Source organism: Conger conger, chromosome 2 (genome assembly GCF_963514075.1).
Source record: "Conger conger chromosome 2, fConCon1.1, whole genome shotgun sequence".
Classification (NCBI taxonomy): domain Eukaryota; kingdom Metazoa; phylum Chordata; class Actinopteri; order Anguilliformes; family Congridae; genus Conger; species Conger conger.
The window spans coordinates 50,638,229-50,661,884 of NC_083761.1; the positions used below are offsets into that span (position 1 = coordinate 50,638,229).

At 44.9% G+C, this 23,656-nt stretch overlaps 1 protein-coding gene across 1 annotated transcript in view; it reads right to left on the bottom strand.

Annotated features, from left to right (window-relative positions):
• Positions 1 to 611: 611 nt before the first annotated feature.
• The window catches only part of LOC133117583 (proline-rich protein 12-like), a 34,638-nt gene continuing 11,593 nt past the window's right edge, over positions 612 to 23,656 (bottom strand). Inside the window, exons 2-15 of the mRNA XM_061227313.1 lie at positions 15,995 to 16,152; positions 15,400 to 15,561; positions 10,697 to 15,132; positions 10,257 to 10,478; positions 8,851 to 9,499; positions 8,240 to 8,715; positions 7,655 to 7,771; positions 6,327 to 6,460; positions 5,462 to 5,886; positions 4,853 to 4,972; positions 4,629 to 4,726; positions 4,202 to 4,333; positions 3,770 to 3,865; positions 612 to 1,986 (exon numbers count right to left, since the gene is read on the bottom strand). Of these exons, the coding sequence (XP_061083297.1) occupies positions 1,852 to 1,986; positions 3,770 to 3,865; positions 4,202 to 4,333; positions 4,629 to 4,726; positions 4,853 to 4,972; positions 5,462 to 5,886; positions 6,327 to 6,460; positions 7,655 to 7,771; positions 8,240 to 8,715; positions 8,851 to 9,499; positions 10,257 to 10,478; positions 10,697 to 15,132; positions 15,400 to 15,561; positions 15,995 to 16,152 (7,360 nt within the window). The 3' untranslated portion in view covers positions 612 to 1,851. The remainder of the gene's footprint in view (positions 1,987 to 3,769; positions 3,866 to 4,201; positions 4,334 to 4,628; positions 4,727 to 4,852; positions 4,973 to 5,461; positions 5,887 to 6,326; positions 6,461 to 7,654; positions 7,772 to 8,239; positions 8,716 to 8,850; positions 9,500 to 10,256; positions 10,479 to 10,696; positions 15,133 to 15,399; positions 15,562 to 15,994; positions 16,153 to 23,656) is intronic.

Genomic DNA, 23,656 nt, shown 5'->3' on the forward strand with positions numbered 1-23,656 from the left:
GTTTTAGCACACCAGGTTATGGTTATGCACTTTGTTGTACGTTGCTCTGGATAAGAGCGTCTGCCAAATGCCTGGAATGTATGCCACACCTTCCTTACAAATTTACGCCCGTCCTTGATCCAATGTTCGGGTCAGACCAGAGAGTAAGGAAAGGGTGGAAACCTAGGTGAAGGTGAAAATCAACAGATAATGGCAAATATAAACCAAAAAGGGGACTTCTTGCCACACGCTACCTTTATCTCCAATTTGCTCTCACATCTCTGCACACACGTATGCACACATTCCTTTTGCCTTTCACTCAATCAGATTGGCAGATAGTCATGGATTGAACACACAGGTCTCTCCACCACACTATAGACATAGACATATTGCCAAAAGTAAAAGAAAATGTAATGCAACAAGCCTAGTGACCCAACTCCACCCATATGCAAGCATTGCTAATAAAGACAAAGACAATATTTGTTAAGTAGTCTGACATCATTTATATCTGTATTGCTTTAAAATCCAAATAATTTCCAGGGTCAATTTGACCCGGCAAACCATACCAAAGGGTCCAAAAGAGTGAACAGGACAGAAGGGTTAAAGAGAGGCGTCCACACCAACTACAAATGTTGTTTTCCCATAATTTTCATTCTTTTCATGTTTTATTTGTTTTGTCAAATACAGGTAGTTAATGTACAGAAGAATCGAGAATTTGAGAGTCAAGAACTGTACAATATTTACACAGAAAACATTTTGCAGGAAATAAAACAGATAGCTCCAAAAATAATTATAATAATTACAATAAACAACAAACAACAAACAGATAAAAACGAAAGGACTGTTAACACATCTTCCTTTTTTTAATTATTACATCTCTATAATCCTTCCTTTTAGAAAATGAATGCATCTTAGATTTTTCTTTTCTCTACCCTTTCATTGTTTTGAAGGAACAGAAATACTACTTTTCTTTAGTTTTAAATACATTTCTCCCTCTTTTTAAACAGACAAAAAGGACAATCTATTTCTTCTCATCCCTTCCTCCTTTCTTTAACATGATGAAATAGAAAGAACAAGGGAGTATGGGTAGGCATTTTCATTTTACCCTAACAAAATGTTATTTAAAATAGCAATAACAAACTATCCCAGCTTGCGCGGGTACTTGTTAAAAATGTTTTTGTATAAATAATAAAAATAATAATTATTATATATATATATATGTAGAACACACAGCTTACGGACACTGCCTGTAGCACTGAACAGCATAAACAGCACTCTTCAGGCCCAAGTCTGCATTTCACTAACACTCTCTTCACCTCTCACACTCCAGTGGCACTGTCACCGTTTCCTCTATTTTCCAGTCTCTAATACTCTTCCAAAAGTGGATACTGTTATATTTTTGCACAAAAAAATACAAATAAATTATATTAAATCAAACCGTAACAGACTCTCCTATCACTGTCCAAGACAGATTCGTTCAATGACTTCCCTCTCTGTCCACATGTAGCCTGACCAAACATCTGGCTCAATCTTGTAATACTGTGCCTGAGGTCCCTCCCCTTCATCGTGGCAGGCCCGAGCACATGACACACTCTAACCGTAGACCTAGACCAGGCCTGAGCATCTCCATTCCCTCAGATCTTTCAAAGAATCCTTGGAGGGGAATTCAGTCAGCTTTCCTGCCTGACAGAGCTTTTTATCAGCGGGTAACCGAAAGGTAGCAGTGTTTTTGGCCCATTCCCACTGGCACCAGTGGAATGGAGTTGCCCATCCTGGACCCTGGGAGCTATCCACACTAACCTCACTCCCTATTCGCTGTACCACAAGTCAATTTTCTTCCTCTCATTTCTCTCTCATTTTCTCCTCCAGCTCTCAGGCTTTTGCACTGAGGGCGAGCAGTTCAATGAAGGAGTTGAAAAGTGTCTCCAGCCAACCCTGGTTAGCCATACACTGCTGCACCACCTCCTCCTGTCCGGGATCCTCAGCTGCCTGCTCAATACTGTCCGTCTGCAAAGAGAAAGCAAACATGGGAAAGGTTCAGGTCATACACACACACACACACACACACACACACACACACACACACAGACAGAACACGTGTCAATACACCAGCACTGATATGATTACTAGATTAATATCACATACACAAGACTTACTGGAACACGGTGTACATATTTTACATACCAACTGTGCCACCATCAGGGCACTCTCACTACTATGCAGCTGTCATAAGCTACATATCAGTACTGAAGCAGTCAACAAATGAGAAATTTGGGTAAAACGGATAGTGCAGTTTCACTTTTGAAGGTCTAAATCAGGGGTCTCCAATCTTATCCTAAAAGGGCCGGCGTGGGTGCAGGTTTTTGTTTTAACCCAGCAGTAACACACCTGATTATACTAATGAACTAATCGTGGTCTTTAATCAAGACCTAGATGAGTAGAATCAGCTGTCTTAGTCCTGTGCTAAAACAACAACTTGCACACACACCGGCCCTTTCTGGATAAGATTGGAGACCCCTGGTCTAAATGAATAAAATGTAAATGTAAAAATTCTAAAAGAAATAAAAATCTAAAGCCATTCTGAGATGGAATTCTTAAAACAGCGTTTTGAATTACTATTACATAGGACATCGTCTAATACAAGTTCAGAGGGCTCAGCTTGGTTTGGTTTCATAAGGTATCTGCATGCATGCGTCCATGCATTCTGAGAAAGACATCTCATAAAACTTGTTGATATAATATCACAAAAAGTTTGAAAAAAAGATTATGATTATATGATGTGCTAAATTATGTAAAAGGGAAGTTATTTAGAATGTTGAGAACAGGGCTGCCCAAACCTGTTCTGAAGATCTACCATCCTGTAGCTTTTCACTCAAGCCCTAACAAAGCACAACTTATTCAACAGCTAGAAATCTCATTGAGCTGCTAATTAGTAGAATCTGGTATTCCAAATTAGGGTTGAAATTAAAACCTGCGGTAGACCTTCAGGAACCGGGTTCGGCAGCCCTGGTTTGAAAGATAAGTGCACAGCACCTTTTTCCACAATAATAAAAAGAAACATGGACAAATATAGACATTCAGAAGTCATACAGTTTGAAGATTTGTTTTAGCACATTCAAGAATAGGGACACATACGATTGAACTCTTTAAAATGTACTTCTGTTTTTTTATTTTTTAGAAATTCAGTTTGTAGAAATTCAGTTTCTGTGAAAAACAAGTTGGCTACCTAGCTAACCAAACTCATGTTGAGCAGATTGTTAGCTAAATGCCAACTCGTTTTTAGAACGGTATTTGCTGGTTTACTCATTAGGTATGTAATTTACACACATAACATTCTAGCAATTAACTGAGACAGAAGAACTTGGCTGACATGCAGGACACTTAAACATTAGAGTTGATGTGTGCATGCCTGCTGCAGTGGCTCTAGTCACAGAGTTTGAGCATTGGCTACAGGTAGAATCAATTGGATCTAGTCCTTCAGTTTTTAAATAGAATTTTCACAAATAGAATTTTTAAAAATTGGAATTTCCAGAAGCTAAATTATTTCTAAATTAATATATTCCAATGTATTGAATTCAGTTAAACTAAAATATGATATTACTGAAAGTAAAAAAAATTAAAATCACTTAAATACAATGTGTTCTTAAATGTAAAGTTATTTTTTCCATATGCATCATGTGTTCTGAACAAGCTGAAAATAAAGTAGCTGGTTGAGTCTGTCCATTTTAATTTCCATATTCATAAGAGTTGTGGAAAACTATGTATCCATACATACAAGGTCATCTCTTACCTCTCTCTTGCAATGAAGGAAGGTGTGATATTTATAATGATGGAGGGAGTGATAAAGACTGTAGAGACGACATGTTTCTGTTGACAGTTTCAAATCCTGAGAGAAAGAACAAGGGAATAGTTATCATTGCAGCTTAGAAAAATGACAGGAGCATATCAGGAATGTAAACAACTAGCAAGTAGTTAAATTCACAAACGAACTGTAAAATATCAGTCATATATTGTGTAGTGCAGTAATGCTGCCATAAGAAGCACCTCTTCGAGGTTTGTTGGATAATACATTTTGTCACTGCAGAGCATTAGTTACTGTAATCGCAGCTACAGTACACATTATTGTGCATACTATGTACTCAACATAACATCATAGATACTGCTATGCCAACCCAAAAGCACAATGTGCTCTATAACCTGCTGCCCCGGCTTCCACACTTGCCTGCTGTTTGGGCAGGCTCTTCTTGACCCTGTTTAGGGTTTTGCGATTGTATCCTTCCCCACTAAGCCGCACCTTCACTGCCCCAGAATCCAGGGGGTCTGCGCTCATCTGAGGAAAGCCATGAAGCGCCTCCTAAAGAAACAGAGAGAGACAGGGAGAGAATAAAGTGCATAAAGCAGACATAAATGTGATGCCAGATTTGTCATGTTATAAGTAAATGTTAGGACAGTATCATCTGTAATAACATTTGCCAATAAAAGTTAAGACCGTTTTATGGCATAAATATGTCCAAACATAGAAAAGAGACTGATAAAAACATTTATTTTTGGGAGTTATTGAAGTCAATAAAGGAGAAAGGTCAGAAATGGCAATGGTGAGACAATAAGGGAGGTCCACAGACATGTAGCAGTGTTGGGTGCACACAGACCTGGTGTTGGGAGCTCATGCTAACTCTCCTTAGCAACCTCCTCTTCTGCTCGTTAATGATGCTGTCAATCTTCCTCATCGGAGGGAGGTACAACTCATCTGAAAGAGGGAGGGAGAGAATGGAGAAAAGGCCAAATTGTTAACTCCTTAATGCAGACTCTGCCCTCTGTCCCACCTTTTCAATTCCCACTCCAAAGACAGCAGAGCTTCCCCCTCCCTTCTTACCGTGGGTGTCCTCCAGGGCCTGAATCATGTCAGGATCCAGTGCTGTGCTGACCAGCATCTCCACGTAGCTGCGGAACATCTCTCTCATGGCACGGCTGTTCACTCCTCCACGGACCGGCACTGCAAAACGGACAGACGCCAAACTAGCTCAGTGTCAATGAACACACCACTCAAGAGTTAAACCAGCCGACCCTCAATGAACACCCAATTAAGGGTTAAACCAGCCCACCCTCAATGAACACCCCATTAAGGGTTAAACCAGCCCACTCCCAATGAACACCTCATTAAGGGTTCAACTGGCTCACTCTCAAAGAACACACCAATCTGGGTGCTGACCATCAAAGAATACACCAATAAAGACACTTTCCCCTGATTCCCACTGCTAGCTGCCTGTGGTTATCAGTGAGACATGCCTTTTCTCCAACTGGCACTAGCTCTCATGTAGTATTGTGTGAACTGTATGGTTTCACCGACACTGGCATGCACAAGGGTGGATCAGACTAGTTCAAAGGAGCTATTGGGGATTCCAAATTGTGAAGGAATTGGTGGCGAAAGGGGAAATAGCACATGGACATGACGGGCATGAAAACAGAGAGAAAAGGTTCTCACTCTCATCCTCGCTGGGGGGGTCAGGAGAGGACTCTGACTCCGAAGAGGAGGGAACCTCCTTCAGCCATTTCTTCCTCTTCTTGGGTGGGGGCTCCGCCTTCACCTTCACAGGCCTCGCCTTGGGGACATGTTCTGCCTTCGTCTCCCCTCCTCCTCTCCTCTCCTCCCTTCCCTTCCCTTTCTCCACACCGCGCTTTTCCACTTTCTCATGAGGTGGCTGCGGTTTCTTTTCCTTCTCTTTTTCCTTTTCCCTCTCCTTCTCTTTCTCTCGCTGCTCTTTGTTCCGCTGCTCTTGTTCTCTCTCCCGTTCTCGCTGTTCGTGCTGCTCTCGCTCCCTCTGTCTCTCTCGCTCTTTCTCCTCCCTCTCTACACGGGGTGGGGTCTGGCTACGAGGAGGGGCTGTTGCTTTGGGAAGGGATTGCCGCCTGTTTTGAAGACAGACAGGATAATTAACACGGTGAGCGTTCTATAGATTGTTATATATTACACATGCTTTATGAATAAACAAAAATATTTAATTGCCACTCTCTTAAAGTGGTCTCTACCTTTGACAGGAAATAACAGAAAAATTAGGGTCAGTTTTACTGTTCACAAGAAAATGGAGATCCCGGTTCATACGCACTTCAACAGAAAAACAGCTACATGAGCATACCAAGAGCAAGGTGGAAGCACTCAGGGAAAAATGTTTCATTGCACTGAGCAGAAAAAACACCAGTCATTGCGTTGCCATAGAGACACATGCAGAGGGAGAGAAGAGATGGGCAGGTGATGCATTAGTATATAGACAGGTAAATCAGTGCTCTACAGAGGCTGGGAATGAGAAAAGGAAAGAGGACATCAGTGAAATGAAGATATGCAAGTATACCTCAGTGTTAGTGCTGGTCTGTGCCAAGGTTTTCGTGAGCACACCCTCACATAATCCTTTTTATTGACATTCTCCAGAAATTTCACGTACAGACGCTGGTACCGTGTCTTGGCATCTCCAAAGTACCCCAGATACTGAGAAAGAAACAAGAGTTATAGTATTTTTTCTTGTTTGAAGTATTTTTTCTTGATTGGGGGTGGGCAATTTAAATAAAGGTCAGTAATGCTTGCTTTTAAATTGTACGTCTTGTCATTTTGTATTTTAAAATGCTCTGTTGGCTTGCTCATTGTCATGCAAATAAAGTTAATTTGACTGAACTGAATGGAGAAAAATGACCCACAATTAAAAGGATGAGGCCTATTTTTGAAGTCAACAATAATGATTTAATTATTTTCAGGTGCCAATGTCTGCATGTGTTTAAAGTGGCCCATGTTGTAAAATGTGATGCATTTTCCCACTTAACAAATAAAATAAGTTAGCTAGTGAGGGAGCACCATAATTAATTGGACAGCGACACATTTTTCATTATTTTGGTTCTGTAACTCTAGCACTTTGTGCCTTTTAGCAAACCATAATCTCGCCTTTCTGTTCTTCAAGCTTATCAGTGGTTTGGATCTTCTAGTATACCCTCTGTAGTCCCACTGATGTAGTCTTCTGCATATGGTCGACTTTGACACATATACACCTGCATCCAGGAGAGTGTTTTTGATCAATTGGGTTGTTGTCAGGGGGGGTTTTTTCACCATAGAGAGTATTCCTCGGTCATCCACTACAGGGGACTTCCTCAATCTACCGGGTCTTTGGACATAACTGAGTTTACCAGTAGTTTTTTTCTTGCTAATAATGGACCAAACTGTTGACTTGGGCATGCCCATGGTTTTTGCACTGTCCCTGATTGATTGATTATAATTTCTGAGCCTTATGACAGCCAGCTTAATTCGCATTGACACTGCTGTCTCTCTCATGTTGTCACACCCCAACAACAATCTCCAAAGGCAATTTCAAAGTCTTGAATCAAGACTAGACATCAACAGCTCTTCACTATGAATACACCTGCCTAACTAAACAAATCTGTGAAGCCAATTCAACAAACACTTAAAGTATCTTAAAATGGGTCACAAAAGATATGGATGAAAATACCCTCAAAGTAAAGCTGACAGTCTACACATCAACTTCATTGTCATTGTATCCTTTCAAACTCAAAGTGCTAGAGTACAGAACCAAAATAACAAAAATTGTGTCACTGTCCAATTAATTATGGTCTTAAATAAAATAACAGTTAGCTATGCTCTCGCTGGTGTGGCTCAAAGGGGCATTGAGAGACTCACATTACTTGTAGCACAAAACTGCCTCTGTCCATCCTTGATCTCAGGGGTGAATTTCTGCAGCAAGGCTTTCTGCACCCTCCAGATTGGGGGGGGCTCCCGGCCTGTCTGCAGGGCCAGCTGGGGAGGCAAAAGAAAGAAAGGCCACACAGCTTCTTTCAGAAATACTGATTGCACTCATTTACGTTTTCATCAGTGTCAGACTCTGGCTCTAATGCAAAATAAGAGAGAAAGCTCTGCATCAGTGACTAAACAATTTATTGGCCAAGGAACACCTGGGCACCATCTGGAGGCAAAAAAGCCTGTAACAAAAGACTTGGGTTCAAAAGGTGCTTTGAATTAGTGAATGCCCAGGTTAGGAAATGTTGATTTGCTGGTTAAGAGACACAGGTGCATGTAGACATATTCAAGTAACCACCAAAGCTTGCGTTTCATCCAATGAAAAATATGTGAAATAACATCATGCTGGCAGAACATAGACTAAACCAAAAGAGAAGGACAAAATAAGACGACACTAAACAAACATGAACAGAATAACATAGACTATAGACAAATCGCAAGAGATGCAGACGCATGTCTGCACAGTACCTTCAGAGTACCAATGTCTTCTGTTCGCACCACAAACTCGTCCCTCTCTCGGAATATGCCTTCGCCACCACTTTCACTGTCCTCCTCTTCACTCTCCCCAGCAATGGCTGCATTTGTTTGCTTCTTGGCCAAGTGCAGAGCCGTTATCTGGGGCGCTGGCGCATCCTCCGGGGTAGGTGGGGAAGGAGGGGAAGGCTGGGGTATTTCAGAGGGAGGAGGAGGGGAGGAAGATGGAGGAGGGATAGAGGATGGAACGAGAGTTGTAGGAGGAGGAGATGGTGATGGAAATGAAGGGGGAAGAGGGCTGGCGGGTGGGGACTGCTGTTGGTGGGGCTGTTCTTCCTGTGGGGGGAGGGGAGAGGGGAGGGAAAGAGGGGGTAGAGGCGGAGGGGATGGAGAGGAGGAGGGAGGTGGAGATGGGGAAGGTGAAGGAGGGGAGGGAGGTGCCGGCACTGGAGGAGCCTCCTCCGGGGATTCTGGAATAGAAAGAAAGTCATTACAGGCCTGCCATTTCAGTGGGATGGCAGTTCTTGCATTTTCAGCAGTCTGGTATTTTCAGAATATCTTTATGACAAAAAAAACAGCAATCCCACATAAATGTTCCTTCTCACCATCAACATTTGGGGCATCCAACATCTCCAATTCTGATCCCCTCTCGTTCTCATTTTCCTGCTCCTCCTCTTCCTCCTCCTCTTCTCTCCGCTCTTCCTCTTCCTCCTCATGCTCTTCCTGCCTCTCAAGCTCTGCAGGCTCTGGTGATTGGTGTTGGATGTGGGGGGGCGGCTGTGGGCTGAGAGGCGGTGGCTGCTGAGTGGGCATGGCTTGGTGTGATGGGGGTGGGAGGGGAGGCGGGGGTTGGGGCGTGTCATAGAGGGCAGAAATGGCAGAGGAGATGCTCTTCTGCAGATCCTGGTTCTTGCTGACTGAGTCCTCTTCATCCGAGGAGAAGGAAGGCAGGGTCTCCAGGTTCCTCTTCAGTTCTTCGTCCAGCCTCTTGCAGGGGCTGGGACAATTCCCAAGGGCTAACCCTCCATCCCCTTCTCCCTCCCCAAATGGTGGAGGAGGAGGAGGTGGTGGAGGTGGTGGTGGTGGTGGAGACAAGGGACGGATTCCAGATTTGTTGGGAGAGGTACTGCCACCTCCTGACCCCCCTGTTGCCCCTGCAGGCACCCCTTGCCCTGCTGGTCTTTTCCCTGACTTCAGAAAGTCCAGGAATGAGGCCATGAACCCAGATTTCATCTCTGGCTCTTTCTCATCAACCTGCAAATGGATGGCAAGTAGTTTGAACAAGAGAGTGAAAATGAGTGGTGAAAGAGAAGAAAACCAGATCCCCCCCCCAAACACACACAGTTGCACACTAAACCCAACATAAACATAACAATCTGTCCATTCAGCAAAGACTTTGTCAACCTCCATTTCAGATTAAAGTGCCGTTCAGCCATTTGAACACTGGAGGGAGCACAGGAGCCACAATAACGGCAGCAGACCATGAGTCATGTTCTCAATCAGGTCTCGGTGCACCAGTATGTCAATCAATCATTTCATAGCGGTTTCCATGGAAGATTTTTTCACATAAACTACTGCAGCTGCAGTGTTTGGCTCGAAATGCAAAAAGTGTAATGAAATGGGAAGGAACACTTTTGGTTGCAGTGACATGAAACACATTACAGACTTTGTGTTTTTTAATATAATTGATGCAAGCTCTTGAAACAAGATGGTCAGATTAAATTAAGTTATGAAGCAGGTCATGGCAATTCACAACACGTTCACACAGAATATATATTCTTCATAAACACTCCTTTATGAAAAAAGCTATGAGCTAAAATTGAGTGGATGGGGAGATAATGGAATTGGAACAATCGTTTTAAACCTGCTTCAATGGCAACAATGGGAATCTCATAAATTGCATTTGCAAATTCACTTCATATATAGCATTTGCAATGCACTTGTTGTGTATAGACCAAAACCAATACCCCATGTGAACTTAATTATAAGCGATTGAAGTACACATCCTTACCTGCTCCACACATCCTCCCTCCCTACCGCTCGTCTCCTGGCCTTTCTGCTTGACCTTCTCTTGGTTTCGGTTCATCTCCATTCCACTTGTGGGTCCAGGGCTCAGACCCAGAGAAGGTGCTGACCCGACAGATCCATCGGACAGAACCGGATCGGTACCAGAAAGAGAGTCTGTCCTCAAGAGGGCATCAGAAGAGGGCATAGAGGGGATGGGCAGTTTGATCTGCAACAAAGAAGAGAAACCAAGATGGTTCATGGCCAACATGATGAAGCACGTTTTTCTCACTAAACACACTCCCCACCTTTCAAGTTTCCATCCCCCAAGTTACACCTCCAAATCAATTCCATTCCTGCCCATTCACAGCCCTTTCAATCCATCTCCAATTTCACAGTCTGCACACCACACCCCTGTCCCACCCGATTCCCCACCACCTTGCTGACCTTAATAGGTCTTATGGGCTCCTGGTGCTGTTGGGGTTGGTGATGTAACTGTTGGTGCTGCTGTAGCTGTTGCTGTGGCTGCGGTTGGTGATGTTGTTGTGGGTGCTGCTGTAGTGGTGGTTGCTGCTGCTGCTGTTGTTGTATATGTTGCAGTTGATGATGCTGGTTCTGGGCTTTATTTGCCATGTCCATCATCATATCCTCCCTCCTGCCCCGGCCTCTGCCTCTTCCCCTGCCCCTGCGGCTCTCTCCTCCCATCCCAGCCCCATATGCTCCCATCATGCCCCGGGAGTGGTGCGGCTCTGGCAACGGGCGAATCCGGGGTCTACCCCTAGGCCTCGGGGGTCCCTCTCGTTTTGGCTTGGTGGGTTTTCTGCCCCTCTTCTTGGGTCCATCCTGGGGCAGCAACTGTGGAGAAGGACCAAGGGAGGGGTACCCAGATGGGTGACAGAAGTCCAGGTCTCCCATTAGGGGGCTCAGAGCCCCGCCACCGCCCACACCCGCACCAGACTTCCTGCAGCTGGACACCAGATCTGGGAGCAGGTCCGGGAGTCTCCTGCTGTTCAGCCGGATGTCGGCTGGCACATCTGCTTTGTCCTCATCGTCTTCAAACTCGTATTCCTGTGCGTAGCTTTTTTTGGGCAACGAGTTGGGGTCCCGCCTCTGTTTCAGAAGGTGGAAGGAGCTGGTCTTCAGGAGCTTCTTGGGGCGCGAGGAACAGAAAATGGGGGATGTAAGGCCACCCGAGGCGGGGCCTCCTCCAACCCCTGTCCCTCCCAACATCTTGTTTCCAGAGCCGTCACTGGCACTGGTGCCCCCCATCCCCATACCAGAGCTCTGAGACTGGATCAGGCCAAGCTGCTCTGTGTTGACAGTCGAGGGGAGCTCATGGGCCTTCAAAGAATCCAGGTCCAGGTGCATGGAGCCGTTGCCTGACTCTGACAGGGCGTGGCAGTACTGCCCATACCCTTGGTCGCCGTGGTGTCCCAGCATGTCGTAACTGCCTCCAGCTCCTCCCCCTACCGTCTTCACCCCTTCCATAGCCTCTTGTCCCCTGCGTCCTTCCGAAACCCCTTCCTGTCCCGTCTGTCCTGTTCCTCCGCCCCCACTGCAGCTGGACTTATAATCTTCTGAGCAGAACATGTCTTCCATGCCTGGGAAGAAGGAGCGGTCTTCATCTTGCAGAAGTGAGTCGGGGAAACAGATCGATGTCAGGGGCACAAATCTCTGCTGCTGGCTCTGGCCAGCTTTGCCCACAGGGCTCTCTGTGTCAAACTGGTGGTCTTTGAGCTGATCCAACTGGGACTGGGGGAGCTGGGAAGGGTGAGGTTCCTGCTCCCTCTGCTGCTGCTGCTGCTGCTGTGGGGGAGGGCCAGAGCTGGGGGGCGGGGGCATGTGGTGGGGATGAGTATGTGAATGTGGGTGAGAGTGTGGATGGTGAGAATGGGAGTGCTGATGATGGGAGTGGGGGTGAGGGTGGTGCGGGGCAATATGGTGCATGTGGGAGGGCGTCGATAAGCCCAGTGCTGGCTCTGAGAGGAAATCGTGCAATTCAGAAGTGGTGTGAGGTGGGTGATGTTGTGGGTGATGGGGCGGGAGCCTGTGCTGCTGTTGCTGGCCATGGCGGTCATTGTTCCCTCCGCCTCCACCTCCTCTGTCACCTCTCTCCCCAGTTCCCGCCCGTTCCCCACGTGCATTCTGGGAGAGGGAGTGCTCCAGCATTTCTAGCGGAGAGACAGAGTTCTGGCTGGACTGGCCCTGATCCTGCTGGGCTCCGCGACCGTAGTGGGCCTCCAAAGCCTGGGACTGGAGTTGGAGCTGCAGCTGAGAGGACTGGGGCTGGTTCTCACCTGCTGCCCCACCCGACCCTCCCCCAGCTCCTCCCATCATGGCCGCCTGCTGGCTCATGGAGTGCTGCTGCTGGGCTTGGGAGTCCATCTTATTGCGGGTGGTGTGGGACAGCACTGACTGGAGCAGGTGGGCCTGTGGAGGCTGGCGTGGTGCATCTGTGGGCGAGTCCAGTATGGAGAGGGAGGCCTGAGACTGCTGTTGCTGCAGGTCGGGTGTTTTGCGTAGGTAGGGCAGGTCTGTGGGATCCTGGGGCTTTTTTTGGAGTTCTAGGTGAGGGTGGGAGTGGGGATGGGGATGGGGGTGGGGGTGCGACTGGTGCTGAGAGAGAGAGTGCTGGGAAAAAGGGTCCCCTCGGCTGTAATGCACCACAGATCCGAGGGAGTCGTGGTGATGTGGGTGGGCGTGAGGATGTGGGTGGGAGTGTGTCTGCTCTCCGCTGCCCCTCCCGCCTCCCCCTCCTCCTGTTCCGGCTCGCTCGTTCTTTTGCTGCTGCTGCTTCTTCATGGACATCTCCAGTTGGCTGTCCAGACCGCCTCCCGGCCCTCCTCCAGCAGCCCCTGCTCCGCCCGCGACACCAGCGCTGGAGGTGGCGTTGTTTGTGCGGATGACGCTCTGGAGGTGGTACCTCTCCTCGGAGCTCTTGCTCAATTCGTAGGCCAGGCCCTTGCCCCCCTCCTGAGTCTGCGAGACTGGCTGGGGCTGTGGCTGCTGGGGCTGCTGCTGTGAGTGGTGCTGGGAAGGGTGGGGGGCAGGGCTCTGTGCCTGCAGGAGATGCTGGATCAGGAAATCATCGTCATCGTCTTCGTCCTCGTCTTGGGACCTCTCCACTCCCAACATGTCAGAGCTGGGCTTGGCTTTGGGAGGGGCGGGGTGATAGGACTGGGGCGGTCCTCGTGTGTCAGGGTAGCCCTGTGGAGAGGACAGAAAGGCAGGGGAGAGCACAGAGGAGAGATACTTGTTGCCCCCTGCTCCACCAGGGGACTGGGCAGGCCGGGCAGGGGCAGGAGAGTGCAGCCCTGGGCGAATGATCCCAGAGCCTGAAGGGGAGGGGCTGGAGTCGGGGAGGTGGTAAGAGCTTCCTCCTCCTCCACTCCCCACGCTGCTACCACCTCCTCCTGAACCCGCGCTGCCTCCACCACTACTGCCGCCCCCAGACCCAGTACTGCCCCCTGCTGAACCTCCACCACCTCCTGACCCTAAAAGTGCAGGGGAGTGGCCTGGGCCACCATACCCCAGAGAGGGGCTCCCTGCTCCTCCTAGAGAAGCTGGCAACGACCCGTACCCGGAATCCGCCCCGTAAACTACCTCCGCCGAGAACGACTGCCCACCTGCCCCCAAACTCCCGTAGCCTTTCCCAGCACCAGCTCCTCCCCCCGCGCTCAAATCCTGTGCCTGGGGAGAGTTGAAGCCCCCGTACGGCTGGGATAGGTGCGAGGGAGGGGGCTGGCTAGGGGAATAAGACTGGGGCTGTTGCTGGGGGGGAGTCTGGCCTGAAAGTGCAGGCGAGGGCTTGACTGGGGCAACGGGGGAACCGTAGCCCGAGAGGCAGGGCTTGGGAGGGGCTTGCTGGGCAGACGCAGAGGATGTGGGAGGGGGCGGAGGTGGTGGCGGAGGTGGAGCAGACTGAGGTGGAGGTTGCTGCCTGGAGGGAGCGGAGGTGGAGCTGGAAGTTGGGTTGGAGCTGGAGGGATGAGCGCCCGAAGTAGAGGACGAGGAGGAAGAAGAAGATGTGGAGGATGCAGAGGGGGGAGTGTGCGGGGTCCGGGAGGAGGACCCCGAACCAGAGGAGGAATAGCCACTGCTGGAGCTGCTCTTTGCCCCCTTGCCCGCACCCCCCGAGGAAGAGGATGACGTGGAGGAGGTGTATGCCGGCTGAATGATTGGCCGGTACAGTTGATCTGCTCTTGGAGAGGGCTTGGGGTCAGAGGAAGGACTCTGGTCCCCCAGGGGGCTGCAGGAGACCCCAGCATGCCTGTGGTGAGCGATCTGCTGGTACCCGGAAGCGCTGCAGCTGAGGTAGTGCTGCAGGGAGTGAGCTGCTGTGGACGACAGCTGGGACTGTGACGGGGATGGCCGCTGGTAGTGCTTAATCACACTGTCCTGCCTGGGGATGGCCCTCTCTTGGGGGGGTGGCTGGGGGGGTGCGGGGGCCGAAGAGAACACAGAGGCATTGTACAACTGGGAGGACTGGTCTTGGAGTTGGGAGGAAAGCAGGTTGAACTGATGAGGGGGCAGGTGGCGGGCAGATGATGTAGTTGGGGCTTGAGGCGGAGGTGGGCCCGTGGGGTCCTGTCCGCTCCTGTAGGCTGCACCCTGCGAGGACAGCAGACGGTCAAAGCCCAAGCTGGACTGGGAGGGGGTTTTTATGTGTAGCAAGGGGTCGTGAGGGGACAAGAGGCCATTGGAGGTTGGGCTGAACGTAGGTGTGTCCTGAAGGGACAGAGAAGGAGTGACTCCTGGGAAGGAACGCCCTGAAAATGAAGCCGGGTGCTGATAGGCCGACAGGGCAGAGGAGGAGGGGAAGGTGCCTGACCCAGGGAGGGCACCAGAAATAAAGAGCTCAGCTGGAGCTGGGGTGTGCATGGCTGTGGAGGACAGAGACAGAAAGAGAATAATTATTCAAAGCCTATCCCCTCAATTGCACCACATGACATGCTATTGCTAAACAATGCTTCCATTTTAAATATTTAGAAATGCCAACTAAATAGAGAAACTGTTTTAGTATTCAATGTTCAAATTAGTTTTCGCACAGGTGCGTAATGTCCAAAAATGAACATCAGTACTGCTCGGCAGTGAAGCAAAACAATAAAAGAAAATGCTACTGCACTGATGGATTAAGAGTAGAGCCTCACCTGTCTGCCAGGAAGGGGTACGGAACTGTGAGAGGAGAGAAGAGGCTGATGGGGGAGGCTGAGGGCCCCTGGACTCCAGAGCTGAAATTAGATTCATGACTGAAGCATCTGGAGCAGAAGGGCTGGCATGGTGCAGTCCAGTGTCAAACAGCCCAGACAAACCTGCCAGTAAATGAATACAGCCTTAAAAGCAGTTCAACGCTGGGAAAACACCGTAGTCAACAGTGCATTAGTACAACATTTCCCTGACTATTGAAGGGATTTTTATGGCAAGAAATTCAACAGAGATGAAAATGGACACAGAGCTAAAACATCTCATCTAACCAAGAGAACAAAAACATAAAAGGAAAAAGCGAAGATGAATGCAATAAAAAAAAAAACTGGATACAACCTCTGTGTAACATACCATATAAACTGAACACATTTTGCGTATTCTCATAAATCATGAATTAATTTCTAACAAATGGATTCTTCACAGAGCACTGAATATCAATTGTGTTTGCATTGTTTCTTATGCTTGAACATTAGTACATCAATAAGAACAGATTATGAACCACTATATGAACCACTTAAAAATTAAAAATAAAATTCTTACCTAAACTCCGGCCAGCAGCACCCCAGGCTCCACCCTGCCCTGAGCTGGCAGGGTGGTGATTGGTTGCATAGCCCTGCAGAGGATGGGGCGTGGCATAGGCTTGGCGATGGAGAAGCTCTGAGTCTGGGTGGGATGATCTGGAACTCCCATATACCAGACTAAAAAGAGAAAAACATTTCTTTTTTTTAAAGATTTCAATGAGGCTATATACCAAAAATCACATAATATAATTTAGTGCAAAATCAATACTGATATGTTCATTTTCATGCTGAGCACAATTAATCCATTCGACTACGCCCAGATCAAAGTCAAAAGGTATTCTCTAATGCACAATGGTAAAGAGCAAGCTATGTCTTTCACATACAGGTGTCAGCAGTTTGATCATTTTGTCAAAAACATGATTTTCATTCACGGGAGGAGCAAATTTCCAACCCACAGAATAATGAATGCCTTACTGTCTTGATGCAATAATTTACAGAACTTTTTACCATGGTTTATCACAGTTTCCATTTAAAAACTAACATGGCCCTAATGTAGGCGGAGTACAAGCATGTATGTCGTTAGAGGCTGCTGCTATACAGTCTCCCGCCAGAAGGTGGTCCTCGGTGATAATATCAAATGCCATTCCTAATACTATATAAGCAATATTAGTCATACACCAGAGGGTGTTTACTGTTATTATTGCCACGACAGTGATGCAGTTAGGAACAAGGCGCTTTGTGTTCCGTTAGTATCACTGAAGTAAAGAAAGTAACACATATAGCGATTCTACAATGGTTACCAACAAAAAGGTTACGGTTTTAGTGTTGTTGTTATTATTATTATTTCTTCGGTGAACTAAGGAACTAACGTTACTTTGCAAACACATTATTGCAAACACGATATTTAGATTGTGTGGAATAGGCCTAATATTATTATCAATAACAAAATCCACAATCGGCTAACATACATTTTGATAGGCTATAATGGTGAAAATGCAGGTTTGTTGTGCGTTTGCAAAGTAACGTTAGTTCCTTAGTTCACCAAAGAAATAATAATAATAATAACAACAAAACCGTAACCTTGTTGTTGGTAACCATTGTAGAATCGCTATATGTGTTACTTTCTTTACTTCAGTTATACTAACGGAACACAAAGCGCCTTGTTCCTAACTGCATCACTGTCGTGGCAATAATAACAGTAAACACCCTCTGGTGTATGACTAATATTGCTTATATAATATTAGGAATGGCATTTGATATTATCACAGAGGACCACCTTCTGGCGGGAGACTGTATAGCAGCCTCCAACTACATTTCAGTGTAACCGGCTTATCCTCCGCCTACATTAGGGCCACATTAGTTTTTAAATGGAAACTGTGATAAACCATGATATAATAGGCCTAATATTATTATTAATAACAATATTATATTAGGCCTATTCCACAAAATCTAAATATCGGCTATCATACATTTTGATAAGCTATAATGGTGAAAATGCAGGTTTGTTGTGTGTTTGCAAAGTAATGTTAGTTCCTTAGTTCACCGAAGAAATGCAGACTGACGCCTCTGCAATCAAATTTTGTTCGGCCATATTATTAGAGGAAATAAAAGAAAAGTTCAAGATCCAAAAATGTATTACATACATGCAGGTGCATCTCAAAAAAACTGAATATTGTGGAAAAGTATATTTTCTCCCGTAATTTAATTAAAAAAGTGAAATCTTCATATATTCTAGATTCATTACAAAGTGAAAGCCTTTTTTTGTTTTAATCTTGATGATTATGGCTTACAGCTCATGAAAATCCAGTATCTCAATATTAGAATATTACATAAGACCAATCAAAAGAATTATTGATAATACAGAAATGTCGACCTACTGAAAAGTATGTTCATTTATGCACTCAATACTTGGTCAGGGCTCTTTTTGCACGAATTACTGCATCAATGCGGCGTGGCATGGAGGCAATCATCCAGTGGCACTGCTGAGGTGTTATGGAAGCACAGGTTGCTTTGATAGTGGCTTTCAGCTTGTCTGTATTGTTGGGCCCGGTGTCTCATCTTCCTCTTGACAATACAGGTTCAGGTCAGGCAAGCGGGCTGACTAATCAAGCACAGTAATACCATGGTCAGCAAACCAGTTACTAGTAGTTTTGCCACTGTGGGCATAAAGCTTGCCAGCAAATGAAAGCATGAAGTGCTCTAAAATCTCCTGGTAGACGGCTGCGTTGACTCTGGACTTAAACACAGTGGACCAATGCCAGCAGATGACGTGGCACCCCAAATCATCACTAACTTCACAACCTCCTTGTTCTTGAATCGGCTTTGCTTGACAATCCCCTCAAGGCTGCAGTCATCCCTGCTGCTTGTGCACATTTTCCTACCACACTTTTCCCTCCCAGTCAACTCTTCATCAATATGCTTTGATACAGCACTCTGCGAATAGCCAGCCCTCTCAGCAATGACCTTCTGTGGCTTAGCCTCCATGTAAAGGGCGTCAATGAGTGTCTTCTGCACAACTCGGCAGTCTTCCCCATGATTGCCCAACGAAGTAGAGCACATAAATGAACATATTTTTCAGAAGGTCGACATTTCCGTATTATAAATCCTGGTCTTATGCAATATTCTAATGTTTTGAGATACTGGATTTTTGATGAGCTGTAAACCATAATCAAGATTAAAGCAAAAAAAGGATTGAAATATTTCACTTTATGTGTAATGAATGTAGAATATCTGAAAGTTTCACATTTTGAATGAAATTACGGAAAAAATTTTCCACGATATTACATTTTTTTGAGATGCACCTATGAGGTGAGCGGGTGTTTACTTTGATTATTGCCACAACACTGATGCAGTTAGTAACAAGATCCTTTGTTATAATGTTATTTTGATTGAACAACATCAACAAAATGTATCAATGCACAATCGGGCATATCAACAATCATCACTTGAACAAGTGAGAAAAGTACACCATTCATCAAAACTAAAGGCCCACCATACAGTTAGCTTACTACAAAGAGCAAAGTGATTAACAAAGCAACATAGCATTACTAGCGAACATTTGAGTTGAAAGGATGAAATGCAATAATTGTGTTCCCACTTGGGGAAGAAAATGCAGGCTGATGCCTCTACAATCAAATTTGGCCATATACGGTAATTAAAAGAGAAGAGAAAACAGAATAAAGTTCAAGATGCAAAACATCTATGATCACACATAGGGGATAGGGTATTAATTCAACAACAACAACAACAACAACAAATAATAATAATAATAATAATAACAATAACAATAATAATAATAAACACAGGGCAAGTTTGTATAGCCTAACAGGCTAAATAACAAAATAGGCAACTTAAGTGCAGCAGCTGAAAATAATGGTTAAAATAAAAACACAATAAATTAATTAAATGAATTGCAAATGACAAGCCTATGCTATCTTCGGCTATAACTCAAGAGATCTATTCTATATTTATATCTATTCTACTATATGTTTATCACCAAAAACATTACCATATCCACTTTCAATGGTTTAAGAGATCTTGTTGGGGTTTACAATGTTGTCAACCCTTGACAATAATGGAAGTTGTGCTACATTGGCGTTCCACCACACAAGTGGGACTAGCAAACATAAACGAACATGAACAGTGTCAGATGTGTTTGTTTCAATTAAACATTTCTAGTGTTCATAGAGAAACGTTTGCTGCAAACATTTTCAGCTGTTCGCTGAATTTTAACACTCCTAGACATGAGACTACGAAGGTCTACAGAGAGCCACGAGGTCCTGCTGAAAAAATAACCGTAGTCATCCCAGATCACACCCAATACAATCTAACTTTAGACCGAGCGGTTACATTGAGCTAGAGCTACAGTAGCTAGCTAACTTAAGTTACGTTAGCTAGCTAGCTACATGTATTATTCTACAGACAAATACATTGTTAGCGGACTAGGTAGTTAGCAAACATTGCACTGTTATTTCACTGAGCTGACTAGCAAAATTAGTGGGATGTTTAATTAGTTTGCGTTTAATTTCATACAGTGCAGGTCAGGAAAACAGATACCCCAGACTTTAGCTTTACTAAAGGTAACTAGACAATATAGGTAGCTACATTAGCTAAGGTAGACACCCCTGACGATGGAGTGCAGCTCAGAAAACTCCATCCCGGAGTTTTCCGTATATGTACGCCAAAAAACTGGTCTCTTTTTGGCCGCCCTCGCTTTACTGTATCCGATTATGTACTGCCTACTCATTTAATAAATTTTGTGTTTGCTTGACAAATTAGAAAAACACATTTCTGATTTATACACAGAATGAGTGGTCTTAATTGAAAACAATTAATTGTTATTCTAGTAATCATTTAGGCCAAACGTAACGAAAGTTACGAAGAAGTAAAACTGTTCCATATATTAATGCACAAAACATTGTTTTCCTCCCATCAGTACGCTATAACATGGATCTTTTAAAATAGTATTTCTATTACGCATGAAATTGGCGCAAATGGTTGAGCTCATTTACATTCGCTTGTAAGTTAACTAGTAATATGCAATGTCTTCAGCGTTGTTAAATCGCTTCAGGGAGCAGGGAGTCACTTTGCCATATTGTTCGCTACTCCAGCTGATTGTACAAAGTGGATGACTGGCTTTATGGTACACCCGAACAAGGTACCATCATCATGAACATTGATGAATCAATGCATGCACGAGTGAGCTGTAGTAAAGTTCCAAGAATCAGCTGTGCGTGTGCAGGCATGTGGCTACACATGCAATATTGAGTTTCAATGTATTTGTATTCTGCTCGAGTAATATGAGCAACAGTGCCAACAACATTCCATTCCTGAGAAAAACACTATTGTAACCAAGTACCATAGGTACAAATTCTAAATACACCCATAACATATTGATAAATGTGCATTGGAGATTGCTCAGGCCATCATGTGTTTGAAGCAGACACATGGGCAAAGGAGGTGTGGTTGGTGATTTAGGACAGTAAGCTTTAGCAGCTTAAGTCATTTCCTACTTTCTTGGGCATGAAAACAAGCCAAACAATAAGGGATTCGAAATATTTTAGGCCAACGATCAAAGCAATCATTTTTCATATTTTTTCTCTGATAATGAAAAGGACTACAAAAGAGACATAGATTTATGAAAATGCACAATGCATATATATGTAAAATTATATATATCCAGTTTTAGGCAAGTGTGTAAAAATGCTGTTAAGTAAGAATGCTTTAAAAAATGGAAATGTTAATAGTTTATTTTTATCAACTAACAAAATGCAAAGTGAGTGAACAGAAGAAAAATCTAAATCAAATCAATATTTGGTGTGACCACCCTTTGCCTTCAAACCAGCATCAATTCTTCTAGGTACACTTGCACAAAGGGATTTTGTAGGCATATAGTCAGGTGTGTGATTCACCAATTATACCAAACAGGAGCTAATGATCATCAATTTAATATGTAGGTTGAAACCTACATGCTATACTATTATATTGCATCAGCAAGGTTTCTCCCAGGCAGAAATTTCAAGGCAGACAGGGGTTTCCAGATGTACCGTCCAAGCTCTGTTGAAGAAGCACAAAGAAAGAGCAACGTTGAGGACCATAGACGCAGTGGTCGGCCAAGGAAACTTAGTGCAGCAGATGAAAGACAAATTATGCTTTACTTCCCTTCACAATCGGAAAATGTCCGGCAGTGCCATCAGCTCAGAATTGGCAAAAACCAGTGGGAGCCAGGTACACCCATCTACTGTGCGGAGAAGTCTGGTCAGAAGTGGTCTTCCTGGAAGAATTGCGGCCAAAAAGCCATACCTCCGACATGGAAACAAGGCCAAGTGACTCAACTATGCACAAAAACACAGGAACTGGGGTGCAGAAAAATGGCAGCAGATTCTCTGGACTGAAATATTTGGCTGTAGCAGAAGGCAGTTTGCTTGCCGAAGGGCTGGAGAGCGATACAAGAATGAGTGTCTGCAGGCAACAGTGAAGCATGGTGGAGGTTCCTTGCAAGATTGGGGCTGCATTTCTGCAAACTGAGTTGGGGATTTGGTCAGAATTAATGGTCTCCTCAATGCTGGGAAATACAGGCAGATACTTATCCATCATGCAATACCATCAGGGAGGCATCTGATTGGCCCCAAATTTATTCTGCAGCAGGACAACGACCCCAAACATACAGCCAATGTCATTAAGAACTATCTTCAGCATAAAGAAGAACAAGGAGTCCTGGAAGTGATGGTATGGCCCCCACAGAGCCCTGATCAACATCATTGAGTCTGTCTGGGATTACATGAAGAGACAGAAGCATTTGAGACTGCCTAAATCCAAATACGAACTGTGGCTAGTTCTCCAAGATGTTTGGAACAACCTACCTGCCGAGTTCCTTCCAACACTAAGCAAGTATACCGAGAATAACTGATGCTGTTTTGAAGGCAAAGGGTGGTCACAACAAATATTGATTTGATTTAGATTTTTCTTCTGTTCATTCACTTCTTCTGTTCATGCATTTTGTTAATTGATAAAAATAAACTATTAACATTTCTATTATTGAAAGCATTCTTATTTTACAGCATTATAAATAAAAAAAATTAAAAAAACTAATAGAACAATTATGGAATGTGAAAAGTCCAGACAGGGCTTGCTGGTTCAGGGCACTTTCAGTTTGGCTTAAATGTTCAGTAGAGCAGAAAAATGTGAAACACAAAACTGCTTTTCATATATTATCAATCAATCATGATGCAATACTGTTGCAGTGTAATATAACCACAATTTGAATCCAGTAACTTGAAGTATTTAAACATTTTAAAGAATAATTTATTTTAAAAGACCAGTTGAATGTACATGTGCAGTCAATTACCATCTACCATCTAATATGCATGTCCCTTGTCAGTTGACAGCCTCATGTCCACCAGATAGCACAATTAACAATCCACCTGACCAGAAGGCTTAGGGGGTTACCCTGTTAGTTCTAGCCCTCCTTCCATGTGCAACACTATAGCCGATTACATCACCCTGAGGGACTCTTCATTTCTGGCTCTGGCACAAACCACATTCAATGCAGACTGCAGGCACTACAAGCAACTGCCTATATATTATTCAATCCATGTTTATCAAACTAAACTGTAAATAATACCAAAAAGCAACCTTGGCAAAGTAGGTCCCTAAAGGTTACAGAGCTTTCTTTTTCAAACAAAAAGGTAGATTAGCCAGCCCATCAGCAAGAGTTCTCTTTATCAATTAAATCAAGTTCAAACCTTCCACAGAACACCTTGAACTTTCCATTTCAGGCGTACAATGCCTGAATCATACCCCAAGGAATACTGTATCCCATGAACCCCCCAAAAAGCTTACACTACAACTGTAAACAACATGCAGTATGGATGAACTGAACTTGACAACAGCATCCACTGATTAATACACATCACATTCTATATTTGAGGTTTTGAGGTTTCAGTCTGTGGTAATGATGACGTGGAGACAGACTGAAGCTGGGTAACCAGGTCAACAATGGAAATCAGGATGGCTGATTGGGAAATTTTAAGGTGTTGTTCTTATGTGTTGACAGGCCCCACAGACTGATACAGAATCTGCATAGGCCGGAAGGCCCACAGGGCAGCTAATAACTGACTGTAGAACCACCCAGGGAGGGACAGTTCTCAGTCAGTAGGCCATCACACATCTGGGGCCCACT